Here is a 26,626-nt window from a genome sequence, read left to right as displayed (position 1 = left end):
TTCACCATGTTGGTCAGGCTGGTCTCGAACTCCTGACCTCAAGTGATCCACCCACCTCGGCCCCCAAAAGTGCTGGAATTACAGGAGTGAGCCACTGCACCCGGCGTAAATAATGTTTTTAAACATCGTGGTGTATGTACGAGAACTTTGATTACTGGGGTCTTTCTACCTTTGCTCAGGTCCCCTTTGTTTTCCATGTTTCTTTTTCCTGTCTAGATGAGAGGCTGGCCCTGCTGCAGGAACCAGCCTGGCTTGGGGAGGATTTACCAGTGTTTGGGGTAGAATAGAGTTTGTCCAGAGAAACCAACTATATCGTGCCACCTAGAGGTGGGCATCCATTTGTCGTGGAGGGAGGCCATAGGACACCTTCATGATATCAGGGACTCACTGCCCTCTCATGGGTCAGCACCTCTTCAGCTAGTTCTGGAGTGGGTGTGCTGCCCTGGATCTCAAAGGTGCAGAGCTTGGCCTGCCTTCTGCTCCTCCTCACTGCTCTCCTTGGCTGCCCCTGCCATAGGTCTCGTCTTTCTTCCTCCTACAGTTCTGCCCCCTGCATGGGCAGGAGATAGGGGACGGTCCAAGAGCAGCCTCATGAGAGCAGCCAAGACAGAGAAGAAGCCTGCCCTCCTAGCACACTGAGTTGGCACCAGAAGGATGCGCTGGCCAGGAGGCTTGGGTCGGCCGTGCCTGCTCCAGCCTTGCCCTGCTGGTAGGTGGAGGCAGGGGGCCAGTATCCTGGGCCTTCCCGCGACTTGGAAGGCTGGTGCCCTAGTCAGCTCCTTCTTACACCTCTCCCAAACTTTTGCAAACCCGGACTTGGGGCAACTCTGGTAAGGGTGATGTCTGGAACAGGGAGCCAGTTTGTTTCTATTTTGAGGTGCAGGTAGAAATGACCTTCCTTTCAAGAGATCTTCAAGGACTTCTCAGAGCAGGAACAGATGCCAGTTTTTGCTTCTTTGAAGAAGATTTTATGCTCCTAGCATTTACTAAAGAATAATGAGGCATTTTTAAGTGTAAGGAGTGGAATAGAATTTAAAGAAAAAAGTAAAAAAAAACCCAGGCCTCTGTTTTCATGGGACACAGAAGGAGGGGAGATTGAGAATGCTGACTCGCCTAAAAGCTTTATGCTTATCATGTCTGTGGTGCTTGGAGCCTGTGGCCCAGGTGATTTGGGGTTTGGGGACGCCTCATGGGCAGAGAGGACCTTTAAGCAGCATTGTGAATTCGTGGGTTTGGGATGCTGATGAAACTGCGAGATTTGAATGTATTCCTTGCGCCTCATTTTCCGCTTTAGAAATAAAATGATTGATGCACATTGCCCTTGCACGCTTGTCAGAGGGTCACTTTCTGGTTGCACCTGTCCTTGAGCCTGAGAGAGAGAACTGGAAAGAGGATGGGAAGTCAGTAGCGGTTTGGGGAATTAGTGCTGGATAAGGATGGTAGTTGAAGGTGTGAGTTGGAGTAGGGCAAAAAACCACTTATTTCTTTGCTACCGCTTCTGAACAGGAGTGCAGACCGCGGTGCAGTGAAGACTATGCAAAGCTTCCAGTCCCTTTTCTTTCTCCTGGCGCCTGGCTGCCGCTTCTTGCTCTTCCAGAAGAGCTTCTTTATCTCTCGCCCAACTCAACAGCAGAATAGAATCCACCTGTCTCGGTGTCAAATTCAAAGGCACCACAGTCTGCCTGGAGCTTGCTCTTCCAGACTCTGTCCCTTGTGTTGCCCTTTCCACCTCTGCCTGGACTGCCCTCTCCCAGGCTCTCGCGTGGAACCGTCTTGGACTAACCTGGGCCCTGCTCTTCTCTGACCCCCACTCCGCATAGCACCTTGCAGACAGCATTTATTTGGCATTTACGGGCTGCCTGTTTCTTTTTTCTTTAAAAGGAATAGTAACACATGAGCTCTTGGAGGGCCGAAACCATGTCTTTTCAGCATTGTGTCTTCCACAGTAACTGACAGGGGGCCTCGTTTCCATGCAGTGAACTTTTTAAAAGATTGTTGAGGCCAGGCGCGGTGGCTCAACGCCTGTAATCCTAGCACTTTGGGAGGCTGAGGCGGGCAGATCACAAGGTCAGGAGATCGAGACCATCCTGGCTAATGGTGAAAACCTGTCTCTACTAAAAATACAAAAAAATTAGCCAGGCGTGGTGGCGGGTGCCTGTAGTCCCAGCTGCTAGGGAGGCTGAGGCAGGAGAATGGCGTGAACCTGGGAGACAGAGCTTGCAGCGAGCCGAGATCGCGCCACTGCACTCCAGCCTGGGTGACAGAGCAAGACACCGTCTCAAAAAAAAAAAAAAAAAGACTGTTGAATTATGAGTCTGAGAAATTATTTTTTAAAACGTTCATGTTCTCTGTTGGTCCTAAGATTCCTATTCTGTGGTGAGTCGTTTCCTGTGATTCTCTCCGATGGCTGTGGTTTCATAAGCTTGATTGTGTGGTATATATTGTGGCATCTGTTTTGTTCAGATATGAGGAGGGCCACACTGCAGACTTCTTGGTTGCAGCTTTTCTTGTAACTTCTTTGTCCACTGACATCCTTTTCTCATGTTGTCTGTGCCTAGAATTAACTGAAAGTGCAGGTTTTTGCCACCTGCAGTCTCTGGCCTGGGTCAAGCTAAAGCCTTTGCCTAGGTTCACACACCACAGGTAAACCCCGGCTGTGATCCACTCTGTCGGCGTAGTGGAAGCTGGCCATGTTAAAGAGAGAGTCATAGTGAGCCTTGCACATGGTGACTGAGTCTTCTGTAGAGAGTCACGGGTCAGAACTCACCTGCTGGGCTCTTTCAATCCCTGAAGAGAGTGTGTATGTGTATATGTGTATTTGTGTAAAAACCAGTGATGTCACCTCAAAATAAGACAGCCCTTAGGACTATGAAAAGTGCTATGAGAATATTTACAGTACAAGATATTACTGAAAAGCAAGAGCTTAATTTCACATGAAATCCCTGGGGAACATGGTGGTAGATAACCAGCGTGGATAGTCCAGGCTGTCTTCACTGAGTTTGTTTGTATCACGTAATTTATCACCTGGTTATTTACCAAGTGATAAAGAAGGTCATCAGGTGATGGTTAATATGTGTAAACTGAGCAGGGAGCATGGCTGGAGGAATCTGAGTTCTCCCTGTAGGAGGTAAGACTCGACGGATGGCGAGGATGAGCTTCTGAACAAGAAGAAAGAAGCAAAGAGATGTAACTGAGTACTCTGGTGGATCCCGGGAAAGTGGAATCTTCCTTGGACTGGGAGGAGAGGTGGGATGGCTTACTAGACAGTGAGAAGGAGGAAGACAGGGGCCCAGGGACGTGTTGCACTGGGACTCTCAATATACATTTTGTAGAATGTAGAATTTTAGAATTTGTTTTTCATGGACTTAGTATGATTCTTTTAAATAAGTACTACTCTATTGACACTAAAAGAAAATTGTTCACACTATGGCTGTTTCTTGAAAGACAAGATGCAACGCAGAGCCAGGGTATTTGGGTCAGGCCTGGTGGCACTGCCTGGTGATGAGGACGTCTGTTTGCATTCCCCAGCCAGCCCAACCCCCATGGCAGTGGAGGCAGGGCTTGCAGAGGGGCGGGTGCCTTCCATGACTGATTTCCTAATGGCAGGAGACTGGAAAGGAGGGAGGGTATGGGAGTGTTTTTAGGAGTCCCACCCCCTCTTCCATTGTTTATCTAGAGCAATGGTTCTTAACCAGGGCAGTTTTGCCCCGCAGGGGACATTCAGCAATGCCTGGAGACATTTTTGGTTGTCAAACCTTGTTGTGGGGAAGTGGGATGGGGATGCTGCTGGCACCTAGTGGGTAGAGGCCAGGGACGCAGCTAAGCACCCTGCAATGCACAGGGAAGCCCCCACCACAAAGAGTGACCTGCTCCCTGTGCCAGTAATGCCCAGACTGAAGAACCCTGCTCTAGCACAGTGATTTCCCTTTTACTTTCTCTCCTTGGTTATTTTAGAATTGTTTAAAAAATATCTCCTCCCTTCTTAGTCAAAAGCTGTGTGTGGTCTGCAGTAACCCTGTATTCTGTATCACTTAGGGGCCTGGGTCTCTGGAGTTCATGCTTTTGGGACTGGGGTCCCAAATCTGTGTGTTTAACAGGTGCCCTTGGTGATTCTCGTGCCCTCTGAGGTTTGAGAGCTGCTATCCTCAGGCTGTAGCCATATTTCTTGTCACCAGCCATCTTGTATTATCATCCCCAAGGTTCGCTTGCCTAACATTCCAACCTGATAATAGGCAGGTGTCCTCAAAGGCGATGCCACAGCCTCTGGTGAAGAAATAACCATTGGTGGCTGCGAGTGTACTGAGTAGGAGGCGAGTCCTTCTTGGTGAAAAGGCTGGAGTGTCCCTCGTGGAAGTGGAGGGCATGGGATCCCTGGAGGAAGGGAGCAAAGGATACTCCTCCTGAAGCCCCTCCAGGACGGTGTTGGAGCAGTCTGGTCAGTGCCACTTTGCCTGCTGACCTGATGCGGGGCAGTGGGAAGGACTAGGCTTGTGCCTTTGGGGTGACAGAACATCCACCCCCTAGATCCAGTCTCTTGTTTATCCATGCAGTAAGGAGAGGGCATCTGGAGTAAGGTTGGCATTCTTGCAGTGAAAGGAGGCATTAGGCTTTTGCTTCTGAGGGAGAGAGGAAAGCAAGTGCAGCCTGTGCGCAAATGCTGGTGGTGCCTCCCCTCCCCCCCGGGAGGCCGGGAATGGGGGATAGTAGGAGGGGCTGGCTGTGACTGCATTCATGGAAATGAGCCTGGAGGAGCGGAGCAGCACACGGGGAGTGGAGCGTCTGCTAGGGCTGCAGCTCTGCGCGTCCATCTCTGCGCTCTGCGCCAGCCTTCCCCACCGGGCCCAGCGAGTTTCCACCTGCAGGGCCGGTGCTCTCAGCTTTTGTTTTCTCTGGACACCTTCTTCTCTACCCCTGCTGTGCTGGCGCACACATGCTGTCCTTGCTCCGGCTCTCCCTGCACCTACAGCTGTGGGAGCTCCCGGCAGCCTGGTACTGTGGGGTCGCTGCACGGAGCCACCATGGCCTCTGACGTGGAGAGCTGTGACCTGCCGAGGCTTTGATGTTGCTGCCCAGGGCTGGCCAGGACACTGGGGCCGCAGGAGAGGGGACTCACCGTGGGTAAGAGGCTGGTGGATGGCGTGTGGAGCCCTGTCAGCAGATTTCCCATTATGCGTTGCTGCCTGCCTGCCTCTCCCACCCAGCAGCCAGCAGTAGGAGCTGATGTGTGCGTGGCTGTCTCTCTGCATGTCTGTCCTTTGGGTCTGCATTCTGTGCTCTCCTCTGAAGGTTTTTCCACTACACTTTTGGATAGGTATCCAGGCATTCAGTGTTGTTTCTTCTAAGCCTGAGACTTAGTAACATGCCAGTAGTCAATTTCCTTGGTTCAGCTTCCGTGAGGTTTGAAATAGGGGGGCAGAAAGCAGAGGGACAGATTCAGGGTGATCTCCCCTCTAGGCCTGCCACCCGTGGAGTTTCTGTTTTACTCGGTAAGGACTTGGGAACCTTTCCTGGGCACGAGTAGTCCTCTTTCCATCAATACACATAGAAAAGGAGTTGGAATTGTACGTCGCATTTAATGCTAGGGGTCCTTTCCAGCTGTCAGACTGAGGGAGAATATTTCAATGTACAGAAAAATTCAGAGCATTACAAAGGGCTAGCAAACAAACAGATCTGAGCCACTGAGGGTAAAGTGAGAGAGAATTGACTTCCAAGCCACCAAGCCTCTCTTTTGGACACGGAAGGGGTGTGGTGGCCCAGCTGTGCAAGCTGACAGTGGTTGCAGCTGGCAGGCACGGGGAGTGGCAGCTTCACCCAGGGGACAGGAGCCTGCCCCCTTGGGAGGAGGGGCGAGCAAGCTGATTTGGCTTATTTGGAGGAAGAGGGAACTCCAGGCTTTCCCTGGGAGTGAAGGAGCAGGCCGCTTGGCTGAAGGAGGCTAGGGCTAGAAAATGGTTCTTCCTTGTGGAGCTCTGCGCCCAGTCCCTGGGATCCTTTCGAAACAGCAGTGGAGTGCTAGAAAGAAGCTGCTGGGAAACCCCAGCTATGTCAGCTATATCAGGTGTTGTCACTGTGAGCTTTTAGAAAAAGTTAAGGTTCTTAAAATGGTTGTTTTCTAGTTTTTAGCTTTTATTGAAAGCGGATGTTAACTTTATTTTTCTAAACCAAATTCGTAGGATAAAATTTTGTCACTTAGGTTCTGTTACTACCTTGAAATGCAAGCTAAGTCTTTGAGTTCTAGGATCTATTAAATTAAATTTTTTGATACCTTACTTTTTTGTTTTGTGAGATGGAGTTTTGCTCTTGTTGCCCAGGCTGGAGTGCAATGGCGCGATCTCGGCTCGCTGCACCCTCCGCCTCCCAGGTTCAAGCGATTCTCCTGCCTCAGCCTCCCAAGTAGCTGGGATTACAGATACCTGCTATCATGCCTGGCTAATTTTGTATATTTTTGGTAGAGATGGGGTTTTTCACCATGTTGGTCAGGCTGGTCTCGAACTCCTTACCTCAAGTGATCCACGAGCCTCGGCCTTCCAAAGTGCTGGGATTACAGGCGTGAGCCACTGCGCCCAGCCAATACCTTCCTTTTATAAGATAGTTGAGAAGGGCTGAGTGACATCCTCATTACATAAGTGAGGAAACTGAGGCTGGAAGAGGTGATTGTTTGCTCCAGGTCACAAAGTAGTGAGTGAAAGCCCAGGCAGCATCGCCTGTGACCGTGAGGAGCTGTCAGGCGAGATGGCTCCAACACTGAGAAGAGGACCGAAGTCTTCCCTGAAAATGCAGAATGCAGTAATAAAAGCCTTTAATAGATTTACTGTTAGTGGGGAAACTGGGTAGTTTTTGCATGGAAGAAATTTAAATTAGAATAGTCTAAATATTCGTATTGGCAATTTGCCGGAAGGTACCTCTGCCTCTATGTTGAATACCATTTCTGCTAGCTGCCTGCTAATTTAACTCTTTTTGGTCCTGGGTAGTGTGTGTAAATTTTTTTATTTTTATTTTTTGAGACGGAGTCTTGCTCTGTCGCCCGAGCTGGAGTGCAATGGCCCGATCTCGGCTCACTGCAACCTCTGTCTCCCAAATTCAAGCGATTTTCTTGCCCCAGCCTCCCAAGTAGCTGGGACTACAGCTGCATGCCACCACGCCTGGCTAATTTTTGTATTTTTAGTAGAGACAGGGTTTCACCACGTTGGCCAGGCTGGTCTTGAACACCTGACCTCAGGTGATCCACCTGCCTCGGCCCCCCAAAGTGCTGGGATTACAAGGCGTGAGCCACCACACCCAGTTGTAAATTCTTTTAACAAATCTCTTAGGCTGCAAATTGGTGGTGAGATACTTATTTTAAAATGCACTACGCAAAAGTCAAATCATAGTTTCTTGGGAAAGGAACTAAGGTAAGCAGACAGAGAAGTTAGAATATGCTGTGAAATTTTTGTTTATTTTATATTTTTATTTTTTTGAGAGAGGGTCTTTCTCTGTCGCCCAGGCTGGATGCAGTGGTGCAACCTGGGCTCACTGCAACCTCCACATTCCAGGGCTTACACGGTCCTCGCACCTCAGCCTCCTAAGTAGCTGGGACTACAAGTGCGTGCCACCACATGTGGCTAACTTTTGTATTTTTTGTAGAGATGAGGTTTTGCCATGTCACCCAGGCTGGTCTCAAACTCCTGAGCTCAAGCCATCTCCCTCCCTCAGCCTCTCAAAGTGCTGGGGATGGCTGGGTGCGATGGCTCACGCCTGTAATTCCAGCACTTTGGGAGGCTGAAACAGGCTGATCACCTGAGGTCAGGAGTTTGAGACCAGCCTGGCCAACATGGTGAAACCCCGTCTCTACTAAAAATACAAAAATTAGCTGGGCGTGGTGGCAGGCACCTGTAGTCCTATCTACTGGGGAGGCTGAGGCAGGAGAATTGCATGAACCCAGGAGGCAGAGGTTGCAGTGAGCTGAGGTTGCGGCAGTGCACTCCAGCCTGGGTGACAGAGCAAGACTCCATCTCAAAAACAAACAAACAAAAAAACAAATCAAAGTGCCGGGGGTATTATAGGCATGAGCCACCATGCCAGGCCTTTATTTTTAATGGTGGTAAAATACATATAACAAAAAATGTACCATCTTCAGCCTGTTAAGTTCAGTAGTACATTCATACATTCATATTATTGTGCAATCCAGTCTCTAGAACTTTTTCATCTTGCAAAACTGAAACCCGCCATTAAACCTTCATTCTCCCACTCCCCCTCTCCCCAGCCCCTGGCAACATCCATCCCACTGTCTGTCTTTATGGTAGTTTGACTACTCCAGGGGCCTCTTATCAGTGGAATCCTTCAGTATTTGCCCTTTTGCAACTGGCTTAATGTCCTCCAGGTTCATCCGTGTTGTAGCATACATCAGAATTTCCTTCCTTTTTAAGGTACTAAGTTTGAAAAGTATTACTGTGTTTCTGACTCAGTGAGTGGGAAACTTAATTGGTTTCCCAAAGTAGATAGACTGTGTGAAGGTGTGAGCTCTTCAGTGTATTATTGGCAGAAAGTGTCACCTGGGCCTCCTGCTCTAGTCACACCCCTTTGCTACATCCATCTTTCTTCATCCTCTGATCCTAACATTTATCCTGAGGACTGTCTCAAAATTTCAGGCTTCCAGTAAAATCCTGGTATCATTACAACTGTTTGCTTTACATCTCTCTTCCGTTACATTTTACCTGAAAGATACACTGGATTTTGGTTGCATTCTTATCCCTGCCTTAAAGATCTGACCCCACATATTTGTAATGTCAGCATGGAGTTTTGTGAAAGTTGAAAATTACTTTTCTCAGTGAGGGGAAAAAAGTTCCCCTAAACCAACCCATTCTCCACTTGCAGTAATGATCTGTAAGAACTTTATCTTTGACTCCTCGACTGTTTTTTTTCTTGTTTGCTGCCTTACCTGCAGTTGTTAGCCATGCCTCACAGCACTGCCTTCTTATCCTATAGTTTTTAACTTACCAGATTTTGTATTATTGTGGGTCATTTGTATGTTCCCCAAGTGATATAAAAGCTGTAGTCATTTTAAACAGTACTCTGCTCAGGAAGCAACCTCTTAGCTTACTGTTTGCTTTGAGGCACAGATAGCCGAAGTAACTTGCCCAGGGTCATCCAGCTGGTGAGTGTGGCCCCAAGCTAGGCTTAGGACCCAAGACCACTCCCTGTAGAGTGGCAGTCCCCGGATCCGTCCCAGAAGTTGGGTGAGGCACCCATGCTGTGGATTCATACAGCCTTGTGCATGATCCCTCGTTAACATGCACACCTGAAGTCATCACCTTCTCAGTGGATGCTTCCAGGGACTGCTGCTCCTGCTGGAAGGAACCAGATCTGTCTCTTCAGTGTTGTACCCCCGCTGCCTTCCACCTAGTAGGCAAGCAGTAAATGAAGGCTGAATGCGTCAATGATGACATTGTTAGAAAGAAGCAAAAGAGGAAGACGAATTGGGTATGCAGATAAAGGAAAGACATTTGGCATTTGTTGGGCACCTATTTGTGCTCACAGCTTTATCTTTTCCGTCACGCATTCCTCACAACAGTGCTAATAACTGCGGTGCCATTTTACAGCTGGACAAAACTGAGGCCCAGAGAGATTAGCAGTTTGTTGAACATTGGTATGTCTCCAAAGCCTGAGTTGTTTCCAGTATTTTGAAGTTTTTCAAATTATAAGTCACTGGGATTTTCTGGGAGACAAAGTGTCTTACACCCATAGGGTAGTGCAGAGGGAGGTGAACACGCTGGTTTGTTTAAGGTCTAACTAGTAGGATTGACACAGGTATGTGGCGAGTAAGTGCTGAATACTGGAACCAGTGCTCAGGATATTTGGAGTTTCTTAGCCCTCACGCCATGATCACTGTATCTTTGGAGGTTGGAGGAACAAGATGGTTTCCCAGATGCGCGCTTTTGAACCCAAAGCCTGGTTTGTAAATAGCCAGTTGTTCTCCTCTGAGCAGGTGGCAGTTTCTGTAGAGGCTGTAGAAAAGCTGGGTGCTTTATTTCATTACTGCCACTGGTGTTTTAGGCAGAGCTTAAGGTTAAGAGAGAAGGAGCGTGTGTGTGTGTGTGTGTGTGTGTGTGTGTGTGTGTGTATTCAGTGTTTATGAAACTTCCAGGTCTGTAAAGGGGTGTGGCCGTGATTAGCATGAGGGCACCCGTTGGCAGCAGGCCAGCTGGAGGGGATGAAAAGGAAATGGCAATGACCTCCTTGGCCTGGGAGCAACTCTGACTAAGGTAGTTACCTTTTGTATATTTACCTTCTCCGCAAATGAGGGCTCACTCCTTAATTACTTTATAAAATGTTTCCCTGCGTTGTTGGTTTAAATATGGACCTTTTTATCCATTGAAAGGCAGAGGCTATAAGAAGGATGCTGGTTAATCATTATAGTGGAAAAAAATAAGGCAAGTGATGTATTTTAAAGCTAGGCAGAGGGGTCTGGTGCTAGCTGCATGACCTCAAAGAGACATCTCGGTCCTAAAGCATGCCTTGGACACGTTCATTTGACGGTACCCACGGGGATTTAGGACAGTGTGGTCCTGGCAGCTGCTATGTGTCTGCCAAGCAGAACCTGCTGTCAGAGAGCTGCGTTTTCCATGGAACTTTATGGCATATCCCTGGGCATCTGCCTGTGGCCGGTGGAGCGCGGGTTGCAGGATTTTAGACTAGAGCCCGCCGTGTGCTCATGTATCGTCCTCTGGCTTGGAAAGAGGGCTCTGTCCCTTTAAGACAGTCCTCCTTTGTATGCCACTGGCTGGAACCCATTTCAGCTCTGGGTTTCTGCCGACTGTTAAAATCTGCAAAGCAACATTTAAATAAATAAATAAATGAAAGCTTCCCTTGTGTGGCTTTCCTATTCACAGCCAAGCACAATAGCGCCTTGTTGTTTTTGTCACTTTAATCCCCTTCATTAAATTGGAACCCTGGAAAGGAATGGTGATGGGGCTGATGCTGGACCGTCCCCCTGACTGCCAGCCGGACACCTTGCAGATTAACCTTTGTGGGCATGGATTCTGGGTGCCCCTCTGGCAATGGGCGAGGAGGGCGAGCGACCGGGTGGTGTGTCAGGGCGGCTCCCCCTCTGGTTTGTCTCCATTGTGCTCAGGCTGCTGGCAGGGACAACCTGCTGCCCTCCCCAGTGGCCATTCTTTTAAAGAGCAAGGGGTTCAGCCGCCTCCCTGGCACACCGCCTCCCTGGCACATAAGCATGGCTGCAGCACGTGGCAGTGGGGGAGGGAGGAGCTGTTTGTTGTGCTGCCATCTGGCCCATCTGAGCCGTTCTTTTGCAGTTTAACCCTAATGGCTACACAGGAGAGAAGCGGCGTGAATAGATGGGTTTCCCAGGGTGCGGACGGTGCTTTCCCAGAAACTCCCGGGCTGTGAGGTAGCCATGGGTATTTCTGACCACCACCTTTCTTGTTCCAGCTGTGGCCTTCGCAGCGTCCTGAAGACACTAGCCAAGACTGTAGGAATCAATCACACCTCAGCTCTCCAGCAATAGTGTTGATTCTTCATGCTGCTAAATGAAATTAAGCATTTTGTTTTTGGATCTTTTTTCTGTCCGGGGCAGCATGAGAATGAAGGCTTGAATTAAAGATTTGATGTTGCATTGTTAAGTTTATGCAGAGGAAAATACTTATTAAAATATTAGATTTTGCCTCATCTCAGAATAAAATTCCACTAGAAAAATGAGGTGTAGTTCAGCTTTTTAAAATAAAGTTCTTGAATGATTGGTTGAGCCAGAAGGGAAGCAGCATTATGATTTAAAGTTAGTAAGTATGGAATGGAGAAGTAATTTAGCAGTCATGTGGCAAATGTCAGGAGATTGGATCAAAATAAATGTAGATAAATGTCTTACTTATTCTAGCTACAAATTAGCCAGAAGCGTTTTCTGTCTGACTCCAAGGACACAGAAGGGCTATCTTTTCTAGTGACCATAGTTGTACATTTTTAGTCTTTTGTTTTCAAATTGTCATAGTACATATGTATATGTATTTTAAAGCAAGTATTCAGGGGCTTATATGTCCTGTCTCTCTATTCCCAGACCCACTCCCCAAAGCAGCCACTATTAATTCACTTTTTTCTGCTTTTAGGTCTTCTAGTGGGTGCTGCCAAGTTCTTAAATTGGTGATTATTTTGTCAAAATCAAAGGTTATCTCCTGCCTTCTGCCTATGATGGATGAGGATGCAGCTCACACCATTCTCTTCCTTCCTTCTCTCACTGTCCATTTTTGATAGTTGATCACAATTTTCAGTTCCTGGATTTTTACCTTTGGCATATTTACAGCGTGGGTTTCTTGTTCATGATCCTTATCCATGCCTCTGGTCTCTAGTGTTGTAGGAGGAAGCTGTGGGGACCATTTGGGACCCTGCTGCCCTCTCCACTTTGCTTCCCTCAAACTTTGGTCAGCTCTTCCTTCACCTTGGTAACAGATAGCTTTGCTTCTCCAGCCTGGGTTGGTCTTTCATGCTTTGTCTATAGGGTGATTCTGCAAGTTAACCACCAGTGACCAGCACCATGACAGGAATGTAGATACCACTCACCGTAGAGCCAGGTGCCCACTCAAAGGGAGCTGTTCCTGGCGCCCCTGATGGCCCAGAGGACACCACTCGGGGGCATGTTTCATTTCTTCTGTGATTTCCTGTAGTTGAGTTTTTCCTGTTGCCCAGTCCTTTTTATTCTCTTGAGAGGAAACCGAATGATGCCTGTTGGTATCACACAGTTTTCTCAGCTGCTTTCTCTTTCATTCTCTGGTTTCGAGTCTGATTTCATTCTTTGTGATGGCATTCCTCTGGCAGCCCTTTGGCTTCCTGCTCTGACCCGGTCTGGTGGCTGTTGCCCATCACAGTTGATGGCGCTTGCTGTCCTCAGGCTCCTGAGTCAGTCCTGTTCCTTGATCCACATCTTGCTCCTGAAGTAGCTTCTTCAGAAGGGGTGCACAGAAGACAAACTTTCTGATCCTTAGGTATCTGAAATGAGTCTGTTTTACCCTCCTACTTGACTGAGAATTTGGGGTTCAGATAATTTTCATTTAGAATTTTGAAAGTTCCACTGCGCTATCTTTAGTGTGCGGGCTCTTGCACTGACACTAGCGAGATCTTCCCTCGTGGGTGGTCTGATTAATCACTCTCCTTAACCTCTGTGGAGGTTTTAGGATCGTCTTTATTCCTGGAACTTCTGAATTTTTCCTATGAGAATTTCTGTGTGGGATTTAAAAATATTTTTATTCAACCGAGTTTATTTTTTTGCTTATATTTCCAGGTTTGCTTATATTTTCAAACCTCTTTGTTCTACAGGAATGCCCCAACTTTATCTTTTAATCCTTCGTTGACTTTTTTGATGTGGGGGACAAAAGTATGTTTAATTTGCAAGGCCGTATTTTTTTTCTGTAATTGTCCCTTTTCCAGAGTTTTCTGTTCTTTTAAAGGTTTTTTTTTTTCTTTCTTTTTTCCCTCTAATTATCTCTGTTTGCTCTAGGGTGAGTTTTCTGTTCCCTGTCTTGTCCTTTCTCACTCCTGGCGTAGGTGTGGTTATCTCTGTAAGTGTAAGAGTGAAGCAGTAGACATGTTAAGCGGAAGCTCTGTGCATGGCTGGGCCTTGTGGGCAGGGAGGCTTGGCTTCAGGGCGAGCGAGCCAGAGCCTGCTTGGGGGTAGGGTTCTCTTAGGTCTCCGCTGTCCACATATGGAGGCTTTACCCTGGACACCAGCTCCACACTTGTCTGCTCATGAGAAAGTTGGCTTCGTTCGTGTGTGTGTGTTTGTGTGTGTGTGTGAAATCCTTAGTGTGCTAGGCCCTGTGCTGGGTGCCACAAACACAACAGTGTACAAGGCATACAGTGTCCCTGCCTTTGTGGAGTTTTTATTCTAGAAGATATTAGCACTTAGCACTGTTTCTTTGCTTTCTCTGTTCTGGAAATTTGTTGAAATCTCTTCTGATGGCCCTTCTCTGTGTACTCTTTGATATTGTAGGTTTATGGATGTTTTTGTTCCTTTACTATTTTTTAAAATTTTTAAAATTTTTTTTAGATGGAGGCCTGCTCTGTTGCCCAGGCTGGAGTGCAACGTTGCCATCTTGGCTCACTGCAACCTCCGCCTCCGGGGTTCAAGCGATTCTCTTGTCTCAGCCTCCCAAGTAGCTGGGATTACAGGTGTGCACCGCCACGCCCAGCTAATTTTTGTATTTTTAGTAGAGACGGGGTTTCACCTTGTTGGTCAAACGGGTCTTGAACTCCTGGCCTCACGTGATCCACCCTTCTCAGCCTCCCAAAGTGCTAGGATTACAGGCGTGGGCCACCGCGCCTGGCCTATTCCTTTACTATTTAAAAAATAATATCTTGGAAGATAGAGGACTAGAAGGGCATTTTGAATTTATAATACAGAAGCTAGATTGTGTCCATCCAGAAAAATTGTCATGTGTGAATATTAAACCCAGAATGGTTGAGTGCTCAGATTCTGAAAAGAAAGCAACGATTTAGAGTTTCCAGTTTAGAATGATACAAGTTGGCTTCTCAGGGTATATAGCAGTCTTGAGATAGGGATTTCTTTTATACGATTGCTCTGTTTTTCATCAGCTTCATTTTATGGACCTTGGATTTAGTCTTGCTTCTGCTGGGTAGATTGTGTCCATCCAGAAAAATTGTCATATGTGAATATTAAACCCAGAATGGTTGAGTGCTCAGATTCTGAAAAGAAAGCAACGATTTAGAGTTTCCAGTTTAGAATGATACAAGTTGGCTTCTCAGGGTATATAGCAGTCTTGAGATAGGAATTTCTTTTATATGATTGCTCTGTTTTTCATCAGCTTCATTATATGGACCTTGGATTTAGTCTTGCTTCTGCTGGGTAGAGATACATTGATGATCTGATTAAGCCAGTTCTGTAGCTTCAAAATCAAATCCCAATTATTGAGCCTCTTGCGGAGCAGCTGTTTTTAAAAAATGAATGTTACCTTAATTTCAAAACCATGTTATATTGGAATGAATATGTATCTTCTAGAACCTGAAGAAATTAATTTCTTAAAGGGGTCTTCTACTTGGACTAGAAATTTTTCTGGGCTGTGAAGCAAAGACAAATCAGAATGAACTGCTTTAAGCATGCGTTTCTGTAGAACGGTGTACGCATCAGTAGAGTTGATGTTGTGTTTCAAAACGGCTTTTGCTTTAACCAGAGCTCACTTATTTGTCTGACTTTTTCCTGAAGCAGCCATTTTAATATATATATATATTTTTTAATGTTGGGAGAACTGTTCAGCCTGGGAAGAAACATTTGGGGTGGTGGGTTTGGCGGGGGTGCAGGGTTAGAATCCACATAATGCTGATGGATTGCTGAGCTGGAGTCCTGGGTCTTGACACAGGAATGGGACTGGAGAGCAGGTGTGTAGGTGAATTTATTTAAGGCTCCGTCCTCCAATACACACACCTGAGTGATCACCCTTGAGTTCTCAGGGACGCAGTTTAAGGCCCACTCTTGTGAAGGTGACCTGGGTTGGATTTAGTTGGTCTGTTGGGATCTTTAGAGTGGCTGTCTCTTCCAGCCTCTAAAGGAAGAGTGTTTTTCAAACCACAGGACTCAGTATATTAGGTAATTATACGATTACCTAATTGATTATGAAATAATTATTTTTTATTTTTTATATTATTATTATTATTTTTGAGACAGAGTTGTGCTCTTGTTGCCTAGGCTGGAGTGCAGTGGCACGATCTCAGCCCACTGCAACCTTCACCTCCCAACTTCAAGCGATTCTTCTGCCTCAGCCTCCTGAGTAGCTGGGATTACAGGCACCTGCCACCATGCCTGGCTAATTTTTTTTGTATTTTTAGTAGAGACGGGGTTTCACCATGTTGGCCAGGCTGGTCTTGAACTCCTGACTTCAGGTGATCTACTCACCTCGGCCTCCCAAAGTGCTGAGATTACAGGTGTGAGCCACCGCATGCAGCCATAAAATCAGTTTACTGGACTAAACCACTGTTAAGAAAGCTCACAGTGAAATAACAGACCTGGTGAGATATTATTTTTGATACTTTTATGTATGGTGGAGATTGGGTCATGATATAGAATGCATTTCTTTTCTTTTTCTGTTCTCTTTCTCTTTCTTTCTCTTTCTCTCTCTCTTTCTCTCTCTCCTACCTCCCTCCCTCCCTCCCTCCCTCCCTTCCTTCCTTCTTTCCTTCTTTCCTTCTTTCTTTCTTGTCTGGCTCTGTTGTCCAGGCTGGAGTGCAGTGGTGCGATCTTGGCTCACTGCAACCTCTGCACACCAGGCTCAAGCAATCCTTCTACGTCAGCCCCCCGAGTAGCTGGAACTACAGGCGTGTGCCACCATGCCCAGCTAATTTTTGTATTTTTTTTAGTAGAGACAGGGTTTCACCATGTTGTCCATGCTGGTCCCAATGGGCTCAAGCAGTCTGCCCGGTTTGGCCTCCCAAAGTGCTGGGATTACAGGCGTGAGCTACCAGGCCTGGACTAAAATGCTTTTCTTATTTTGGAAATTGAGATGTTTAGAAAACACTTTTTTAGAGAAGGTTGGGGAAAACCTAGGTTTAAAAAAAAAAAAAAAAAAGGAAAAGTCGGCTTTTCTAATGTAGCTAATTAACCCACTGTAGGCTTCACTGTAGTCTATTGTTTCTACCCTCTTGTGATTTTTATGAAATATTTGGGGAAAGTAACTGCTCTGTGAATGTAGTAGATTAAGTTTTAATGCCATGGGCAGAAGGAAAGTATGTGTATCCTAACTGCTCTCAAGCAGAGATGTTAATTCCAACTCTATGCTGTCTAGAAATATAATATGAGCCATAGATGCACTTTTATTTCATACTAGTTCCTTTGAGATCAATTAAAATAATACATTTCATTAAGTTATATCAATGTGCAATCAATATAAAATATTATTAAAAAGTCATTTTCCTTTGTTTTTATAGAAAGTCTGGTGTGTGTGTGTGTGTATATATATATATATATATATATATATATATATATATAATTTATTTATTTATTTGAGGTGGAGTCTTGTACTGTCTCCCAGGCTGGAGGGCAATGGCGGGATCTCGGCTCACTGCAACCTCCACCTCCTGGGTTTATGCCATTCTCCTGCCTCAGCCTCCCGAGTAGCTGGGACTACAGGCACCTGCCACCACGCCCAGCTAATTTTTTGTATTTTTAGTAGTAACGGGGTTTCACCATGTTAGCCAGGATGGTCTCAGTCTCCTGACCTCGTGATCTGCCCGCCCCGGCCTCTCAAAGTGCTGGGATTACAGGCGTGAGCCACTGTGCCCGGCCTCGGTGTATATTTTATACCTACAGCACATCTCAAACTGGGTGGTGACATTTCAAGTGGTTAATGTCACGTGGTGCTCCTGGCCGCCATATTGTACAGTGCAGCTCAGGCTCACATAGGCACCCACTGAAGGATAGAAGGACCCTCAAACCACCCCTACCCTTGAGAGTGTGGGTGCCCTTTGCTGTGCCATGGAGGGAACAAGAGCCAACACTTCTGAGCTTCTGCTCAGCACCAGGCAGGGTTTGAGGCACTTTAATTACATCATCTTCACAGCAGCCTTATCAAGTGGGTGATGGTGGGACCACTTCACTGATGATGAAATGTGACCCAAGTAGGTTACATAACTTGTCTGAAGTGACCTAATTTGATATTTGGTAGATTGGAGCTAGGATTTGAACCTGGTTTGTTTGATTCTAATGCTTGTTCTTCTCATTTGCCCACATGGCTTCCCATAGCATGCTTGAAGGGTCATTTTAGAGGGTGTCTGTCCAAATCTCCTGTTTGTATAGGTGGGGGAGATTGAGCCATTGGAGGATGGCAGAAGTATTTTGTGGTGAGAGCTGTGATCTGGGAATTAAGTAACTTTCTTCTGATGATAAGAGCACATTGTAAAACATCGAAACAATGAAGAAAGGTATGAAGCAGAAAGAGAAAGTCCCATAGTCCCAGTTCCCAGAGTTAAGCACTGATTTTAGGTGTATATTCTAGACTTTTTTTATTTCTCAGTGCATACATAGTCTCTTTCTCCAAACCCCTCCCAGAGATGGCACAAAATTGTTCGTACACGTTGCTTTGCCTCTTGCCTCCCCTCCCCACCTCAGGGGGTCATGGACATCTTTCCATCTCGGAGACTCTGTTTTTGACCATGAGGGAGCTGAGGCCTAGAGAGATTAATTAAATGTCAGCCTGAAGTCTCCCAGCTGGAAGGGATGAAAATGGCCAGGTGCTCAGCTAATATTCATCCTTTTTCATTCATAGCCAACCTAATTTAACCTTCAGTAATCTCCTCTCTCGTTTTTCCTTCCAAGAGTTTCTTTCTCAGAGCTTTTCTGTGTGATTTAAGGGCCTTCCTTTCTTTAGAAAATCTGATAAGAATTGGAGCCATAACTATTTCTATCACTCAGTCATTTCTGAAACTGACTTCTAGTTTCTTTCTTGATATCTTTCTCCTTTTGTGGCCTCTGGATCTTCCTTGATTTTTGGCGAGATAAAAGCTTTCTTGTAACATTGCCCTCCATTTTTGTAGTTCCCAGTGACCTGACAGCAGAGGAGCGTCAAGAACTGGAGAACATCCGACGGAGAAAACAGGAGCTGCTGGCTGACATTCAGGTAGGAGAGTGGCATGGTGGTTTCACCAACGTAAGAACCACAGTGACAGTTCCATTTGTATGAAAGGGTGTCCTTTGCAGAGTGTCTCCTCAAGACACTTTTGACCTGCCCTCACTACAGCTCTGCACAAAGCGTAGGTGTTGATAATCAGTCACCTTTCCTCTACAGCTGAGGAGATGGAATGTCAGAGAGGTTGAGTGGTTTGTCCAGATTCACCCAGTTGGTCGGTTGTCAGAGCTGGAGATAGCCTGCAAGACTCCTGTCTCCTGAGTAGTCCTCTCTGCTGTGTTTGCCCTTGCGGAGCAGAGTGGATGAGGAGAGGCAATGAGAACGTGGGCTTCAGGCGAAGCTCGGCCCACGCCCTGGCCCTGGCTCTGCCGCTTACTGGCTGAATGATTTGAGACAAGAGAGTTCCGGTTCCTTGAACTTCAGTTTCTTCATCTGTCAGATCATGAAAACACCTGCTACACAGTTGGAAGGACTTAGCATAAAAGACAGCATAATTTCTGGTCCCTATAGATGTACTTAGTGATAGCAATTTTACAATTACAATTTTTCCAAGTTCCTTTTTGTAACTATCAAGCTTGTAGGAAATAAGTCTAGAAGCCAATAGTTGGATTATTTTCGCCCTAAGGCAGCAAATGTTATTCTTTCAGAATTCTTCGCAAAACATTAGGAGTGGGGTTAAGGAAGGAATCCTGTTGCCCAAAGTAGCAAAATGAGGAAAGACCTGACTTGCTCTGGAGTTGATTTAAGTATATTTTGATAGTTCTCCCTGATCCTTTGATTTCTGCTTCACTGGTAGATCGTGAGAAAGCTAAGCAGCTCTCCACTTAAGCCCCACTTCCCCGTGAGAGCCCATCCATTCTGACCAACAGTGTGCTGGAATGAGGAGGGTGGGTGCGGATGCACAGCCGATTTGATCAGACATTCCCTTTGCCAGCCGCTTGGTGGCATTGTTGCCCTGGCACAGCTACTGCAGGCTCTGCAGCCTGGGCTTTGGGTAGGAGACTTTGTCCTCTGAATTTTCTGGCATGCTTGTGTTTAGTAAGCTGCAGACTTGTTCTGAAAGATTGTGATGAGGCAGCCAGGTTTTGTTTTTCACACAGCATATATGCTTATAAACTTTCCTAGACCGTAAACTCCTTGAGGTCAGAGGCTGTATTCTTTTCTACCTTGGTGTTTTCTGGAATGCTTACTATTTGGTAGGCACTCAATAAATATTTCTGAAACATGAATTTTCCTAATTTACTTTTTTGCATTTTTGTCATATTTTGTTTCATTTTGCTTTATTTTGTTTTTGGTTGGAGGGAGTTATGTGAGATTTTAGAAGTTTTAATTTGATCTGCATCTGCCTTTCCTGCTGACTCTGGACTGTCTGTTTTATAGAGGCTGAAGGATGAGATAGCAGAAGTAGCTAATGAAATTGAAAACCTGGGATCCACAGAGGAAAGGTGAGTCTGCCCTGCTGCCAGGTGACTTTTGTGGTTGTAATTTCTTAAAGCACCCAGGCCTTAATTATGCTTACGTGGCACATTGAAGGAAAAAGTCAGCTTTGTGTCTTTCTAGTTCTAGCAAGCACATACACACCCATAATGCCTGCCTTCCATCCTTCACCGCAAGGCCTCCTGAACATAGGAGCTTCTTCCAGTGTTTGAAAAATTGAACTGGAGGCCGGGTGTGGTGGCTCACGGCTGTAATCCCAGCACTTTGGGAGGCCGAGGCAGGTGGATCACGAGGTCAAGAGATCGAGACCATCCTGGCCAACATGGTGAAACCCTGTCTCTACTAAAAATACAAAAATTAGACGGGTGTGGTGGTGCACACCTGTAGTCCCAGCTACTCGGGAGGCTGAGGCAGGAGAATTGCTTGAACCCGGGAGGTGGAGGTTGCAGTGAGCTGAGATCGCGCCACTGCACTCCAGCCTGGTGACAGAGCGAGACTCCGTCTCAAAAAAAAAAAAAAAAATTGAACTGGAGAACTTCAAAGGTCCCAGAAAGCCTTAAACTGCTCCTAAATTTTTATGCGAATTACTCCCCTCTGTTGTCCACTGTGTGTGTGCATTTTAAAGTTTCTGTTTTTCCTTTGTGTAAAGGAAAAGCTTAATGAATGCTGCTGATACGATTTCAAAGGGCTGGAGTGCCCAGTCATGTCTGAGGATAATCGTGAGCTTATTTGCACCTTCCTAATGCTTAAGGGAAGAAAATGTAGAAATGCAATGATAGTATAAAAGGACAAGGACTCTGTTTTTTTTTTCCTTTTATTTTCATGAAATGTTAGTGACTTTGAGAGTTTAGTTTTGAATGGGGTTCCCAGACCGTTTTCTGACTGCTTAATGCAATAAATGAGCTGTTTCCAATTCACTACATGTCTGTATTTTTCTAAGCCTAAGTCTTCCTGTCTGGCTTTGTAGGACTGTTTGATTTGTTGTTTTAGACTCCTGTGGGCAGTGCCTTCAGGGTATAGTGAGGCTGAGTCCTCCACAGAAGGCAGCCAGCTCACCACGGCCAGTCTCTGTATTGTCCATTTGGTATTTTGGATTAGTTTCCCCTCTTTCCATTTTAAACACTCGTAGCTTAAATGAAACGGATACGTTGGAGTTGATAAAAATTTTAAACTTCCGCTTTTATAAAAGATAAAACTATTAAAAACTATTAAAAGAAATGAACAGGCAACAGATTAGAAGTAAATATTTGCAACAAATATATCTGAAAAAGGACTTGTATCTAGAATATATGATAGAAAGGCAGCCCAAATAAAAAAATGGGCAAAAAACTTGGACACTTTACAAAAGAAGCCGTATGTGTAGTAGACACATGAAAAATGCTTAACATCATTAGTTGTAGGGGATGTAATTTAAAACCACCATGAAACGGTACTTCACATCCCCTAGGATGGCTAGAATTAAAAAGACTGATGGTACCTCATGTTGGCAAGTGCTAGTGAGAATAAAATAATACAACCATTTGGGAAAGAAGTTTGGCAGTTTCATCAGCAATTCAACTCCTAGTTACTTAAGAGAAATGAAAACATGTCCATACAAAGACTTGTACAAGAATATCTATAGCATTCTTATGTAAAATAACCAAAAGCTGGAAATACCCTGAATGGCTGCCAGCAGGTGACTGGATAAACAGGTCGAGGTAATAGACTATTACTCAGCAGTGTGAAGGAATGAACTGCTAGCGTGCAGCAGCACGGATGAATCTCAGGAACATTGTGATGAGTGAAAGAAACTGTGGGCACCGTGTGCTTCCATGCGTGAGCATCTAGAACACGCAAACTAAGCTGTGCTAGTGTGCTAGCCGAAATCATGACAGTGCTGCCTCCGAGGTGGTTGCTAGGGCGGGGTGGGGTGGGGTTGACTAGGAAGGGCCATAGGGAACTTACAGGGATGGCAGGAATATTCTGTATTAATCTGAGTGGTGCTTCAAGGGTATATGCACTCATCAAAACAAATTGAACTGTGCACTTAAGATGTGTGCATTTTGTTAAATGTAAATTTTACCTCGATCTTAAAAATGTAAAAAAAAGGCTTTTTTCTGATTATAAAGATAATACACCTTTACTGCAGAAAATTGGTAAAATACAGAAAAGTATAAAAAACACATTTCTCATAAACACTTACCCCAGAGATAATCAGGATTCATATTTTGGTACGTTTCCTTTCTGTATATTCTGGTGTCTGCACACACATATTCAGAATTCAGTGTGCCCTTTGTTTTTCTCTTGATTAATTCTCTGTCAGTTACCATAGAACAGCAAGGAAACGCAGACACCAGGAACGTGAGTGCATCCAAAGTACTCAGCCAGTGAATTTGGGAACACTTGTAACTCATGAATTGCATCTGAAGTTGTGAGTCAGGAAGTGGTCTTTAGGTTATTATTATTTTTTAATCTGGAACTTAAAATGGTTTTCCAGTATCGAAAGCGCCAAGACGGAAGTGATTCTGCACATCCCTGAGGATCCATCCATACGGGTACTCAGGCTCACCCTGCATTTGTTTGTCAAGCAGGCATTACATTTGCTCGGCATTACATTTCTTATAGGAGAGAATTCATGTTTCTCATCGACGATCTGATGCATTTTATAGGAATGATCCTAAATACTATTTAATCAAGCAGAAATAATATACTCATGTAGTACAGGATTTCACTTTCTGAAATGTATACGCGTCAGTTAACTAAGGCGATCCAGTAGCAGTAAGCTGTTTCGCTTTGGACACCTTAACTGGGGTGTCAGACCTGTGTAGGCTGGGGAAAGCCCCTTAGAGAAGTAGCTGCCTAAGGCCTAGAGCTATAGGGCTCCAAGTGGGGCAGATGGAGAAGTGAGCTGGCTAGCTAATGAAATTAGGGAGCCATCTCTGGTGTGTGTCCCGGGCAGTCATGTGGCACAGACTGTGACTGGCAGAGATCTGGGAGTGTGCGTTCTGGTGGCTGCAGGAAAGCCTTTGGTGAGGACTGGACTGAGGCCCAGGAAGCTGAGCATTCCCAGGAGTTTCACCCCTTGCTTCTGTGGGCACCTCTGATGCTGCCTCACCACTTACACTGGAAACCATGAAACAGGCCTTTCCTTGTGGTATTTGTTTGGAAATACTGGTCAAAGTAATCTTCCTGGATTTAGAAAAAAATGATTAGACAATCATTTTAGTTAAATAGGAATTTCTAGATACCTGGTCATAACCCTTCATTCTGGCTGAAATTAAATGGTGTTTCCCCCATGACTTTGTTTCCTAAGGCAGCTGTTGACAGGGGATCCCAGATTATCTTACACCTGGAAGTTCTGATACTACTCACAGTTTTCAGGTGTTCCTTTCAAAAGGTCAAAACAGCCTGGATGCGATGACTCATGCCTATAATACCAGCATTTTGGGAGGCCAAGGTGGGAGGATTGCTTGAGGCCAGGAGTTTAAGACTAGCCTGGGTTACATAGCAAGACTCTGTCTCTACAAAATATTTTAAAAAGTAGCCAGTTGTGGTGGTATCTGCTTGTAGTCCTAGTTACTCAGGAGGCTGAGGCCGGAGGATCACTTGAGCTCAGGAGTTAAAGGTTGCGGTGAGTCACAGTCACACCACTGTACTCCAGCCTGGGTGACAGAGCAAGACCCTGCCTGTAACAAAAACAAAAACACAAAAAACACCAACCCTCAAAACACTTAGGAATATTTTCTTCCCTCCATGGATTTAGCTAGAGAACACATGTGTTCTTCAAGCCAATAACATTTTATGATTTTATTTCCGAGCAACTTTTTTGCTCTCGGAGATTATGAAATTACTGTTGATATTGATGGCAGTGGTTCTTAAATTTGGGTGCATACCAGAATTACTGCAGGAGGTTTTAAAAATTCAAATTCCCAGGTTCTGCCCCTTGTACTTCTGAGTTACTCAGCCCGTCCAGGGCCTTGCTACTCAGACTCCACACATGGGCTCATGTTAAACATACAGCAGAAGCACAGGCCCCTTCTCAGACATAGAGTCAGAATCTGTTTTGTTGAGGCCCCAGGTGACGCGTATGTATAAACGAGCGGAGCGTCTTCACGTCTGATATGCTCCCAAGGCTGCTGGTTGGTGGACCAGACTTTGAGAAGCTTGGTCTGTGAATCTGCATTTTTCATTCTGATACAGTCAAGAAAACTGCCTATTATTTAGCAACTTCTTAAAAAGTTAAATATAGATGTACCATATGAGCCAGCAGTGTCCACCCCGGGTATCTACCCAAGGAAAATGAAAACGTGTCCACACAAAGACATATATGTAAATGCTGATAGCAGCCTTCTGCATAATTGTCCCAAACTGTAAACAGCCTAAGTGTCCATCATCTGGTGAATGGATAAACAGATGTGGTTTATCCATACCATGGAAGATGACCCAGCAGCAAGAAGGCATGTAGTACTGGCCCACGCTCCAGCACCATGACCTTGACAACATTATGCTAATGAAAGAAGCCAGATCTGAAAATCCACATCTTTTATGATTCTGTTTGTATGATATGTCCAGAATAGGCAAATCTGTGGAGACAGACAATAGATTAATAGTTGCCTGGGGATGGAGGTAGAAGTCAGGATTAACTGTAAAAAGGTGTGAGGAATTCCGTAGGGGAGATGAAAATGTTCTAAAACTGGATTATGGTGATGTTGCACAACTTAGTAAGTATACTAAAAATTCAAATATGTACCTACAGTAGGAGTATTATAAGTAAATTATACCCTGATACAGTTTTTTTTGTTTTTTTTTTGGAGACGGAGTCTCACTCTGTCACCCGGGCTAGAGTGCAGTGGTGGATCTCCACTCACTCCAACCTCCAACTCCCAAATTCAAGCAATTCTCCTGCCTCAGCCTCCCGAGTAGCTGGGATTACAGGTGCCCACCACCATGCCTGGCTAATTTTTGTATTTTTAGTAGAGACAGGGTTTCACCATGTTGGCTGGGCTGGTCTTGAACTCCTGACCTTGTGATCCACCCACCTCGGCCTCCCAAAGTGCTGGGATTACAGGCATGAGCCACTGTGCCCGGCCTACCCTGATAAAGTTTTTTTAAAAATCATGTTAAAAAAAGAAAACTGGCTGGGTACAGTGGCTTATGCCTGTAATCCCAGCACTTTGGGAGGCTGAGGCAGGCGGATCGTTTGAGCCCAAGAGTTTGAGACTAGCCTGGGCAACACAGTGAGCATAGTGGCATGCGCCTGTGGTCCCAGCTACTTGGGAGGCTGAGGTGGGAGGATCACTTGAGCCCAGGAGGCAGAGGTTGCAATGAGCCGAGATAGCACCACTGCACTTCAGCCTTCAGACAGAGAGAGACCCTGTCTCAAAAAAAAATAAAGAAAACCTCTGTTCCAGGGTAGAAGGAGCAAATGAGCTTGGAGCTTGGAGCCAGGTTCAGGCTTCAGGTTTCAGTTGGCCTTTCATAGTTCCACCAGATTATGCCTGTTGCTTTCCTGGATAAATCTTGCAAAAACCTGTGTTTATCAGTGGAAATCCTATTAGTCTTTCAAGCCTTTCCGATGGCCTGAAGTACTAAAATGGCTGTGATGGTTGTTTTACAGGAAAAACATGCAGAGGAACAAACAGGTAGCCATGGGCAGAAAAAAATTTAATATGGACCCTAAAAAGGTAAGTGAGAAAGAAGCGGGAAGTGGTCCATATTAGATGGGTTTTTTTAATAGTGCTCAGATAGACCCTAAAAACGTTTTTTTCCAAGCGTTACAGTTCATGTTGCCGTTTTGTAGAGCAAATGTTATGTACTAAGCCCTTGTTCCTAAACTGTGACTCCCCGGCTTTATAGGTCACTTAGCAAGTATTTATTAAATATTCCAGTGCACCCACACCCATTTCTTCCTGTGCCCTTTCCCCTTCTTTTCAACTGTTTCCCAGCAAAGCATCGTTGATGTCTTTGTTGTCTTTTTCTAGGGGATCCAGTTCTTAATAGAGAATGACCTCCTGAAGAACACTTGTGAAGACATCGCCCAGTTCTTATATAAAGGCGAAGGGCTCAACAAGACAGCCATCGGCGACTACCTAGGGGAGAGGTAAGGCCTTGGGGATATGCGCATGCTAGGGAAGGCTGTTCAGGAACGACACAAAGAAACAAACTCCCAAATACTCTGAAGTTCTTGGAGGGGTTTTTGCCTTAAAGCATCTGTAGCCCCACTGGAGTTGAGGGGAGGCTTTTCTGGGGAATAGTGATAGGTCTTTTCTGGGGGTCATGGGGACATCTTGCTTGTTCAGCCAGTCAGCAGAGCTAGCCAGTCTTCTTGCTGACAGTGTGCGCAAGTGGCTGTCTGGGCAGGAGCCACAGGACCACAGGACGCAGTGTAGGAGACATGGCCTGGCTGGAGATTCTCAGTGTTGGTGCCTGACTCCTGCTTTCTCTCCCATTTTTTGTCTTTTCTCGATAGAGATGAGTTTAATATCCAGGTTCTTCATGCATTTGTGGAGCTGCATGAGTTCACTGATCTTAATCTCGTCCAGGCACTACGGTGAGTATTCTTGAGGTGAGCCCCTTTGGAAGGAGTGGGAGGC

General features: G+C 45.7%; 1 protein-coding gene across 3 annotated transcripts in view; it reads left to right on the top strand.

Moving 5' to 3' along the window:
* CYTH1 (cytohesin 1) overlaps positions 1–26,626 on the top strand; it is a 108,496-nt gene that overhangs the window by 53,757 nt on the left and 28,113 nt on the right. For 2 of the 3 annotated variants that reach the window (XM_034943008.3, XM_003818268.7), the window contains exons 2-6: positions 18,526–18,608; positions 19,998–20,062; positions 25,651–25,717; positions 26,015–26,133; positions 26,503–26,583. In XM_034943008.3, the coding sequence (XP_034798899.1) occupies positions 18,526–18,608; positions 19,998–20,062; positions 25,651–25,717; positions 26,015–26,133; positions 26,503–26,583 (415 nt within the window). Of the gene's footprint in view, positions 1–4,666; positions 5,119–18,525; positions 18,609–19,997; positions 20,063–25,650; positions 25,718–26,014; positions 26,134–26,502; positions 26,584–26,626 lie in introns of those variants that run through there. The other variant, XM_055102206.3, reaches the window with a different exon arrangement.

This window comes from Pan paniscus, chromosome 19, assembly GCF_029289425.2.
Source record: "Pan paniscus chromosome 19, NHGRI_mPanPan1-v2.0_pri, whole genome shotgun sequence".
NCBI classification, from domain to species: Eukaryota; Metazoa; Chordata; class Mammalia; order Primates; family Hominidae; genus Pan; species Pan paniscus.
This window is presented reverse-complemented; position numbering and strand designations above follow the sequence as displayed.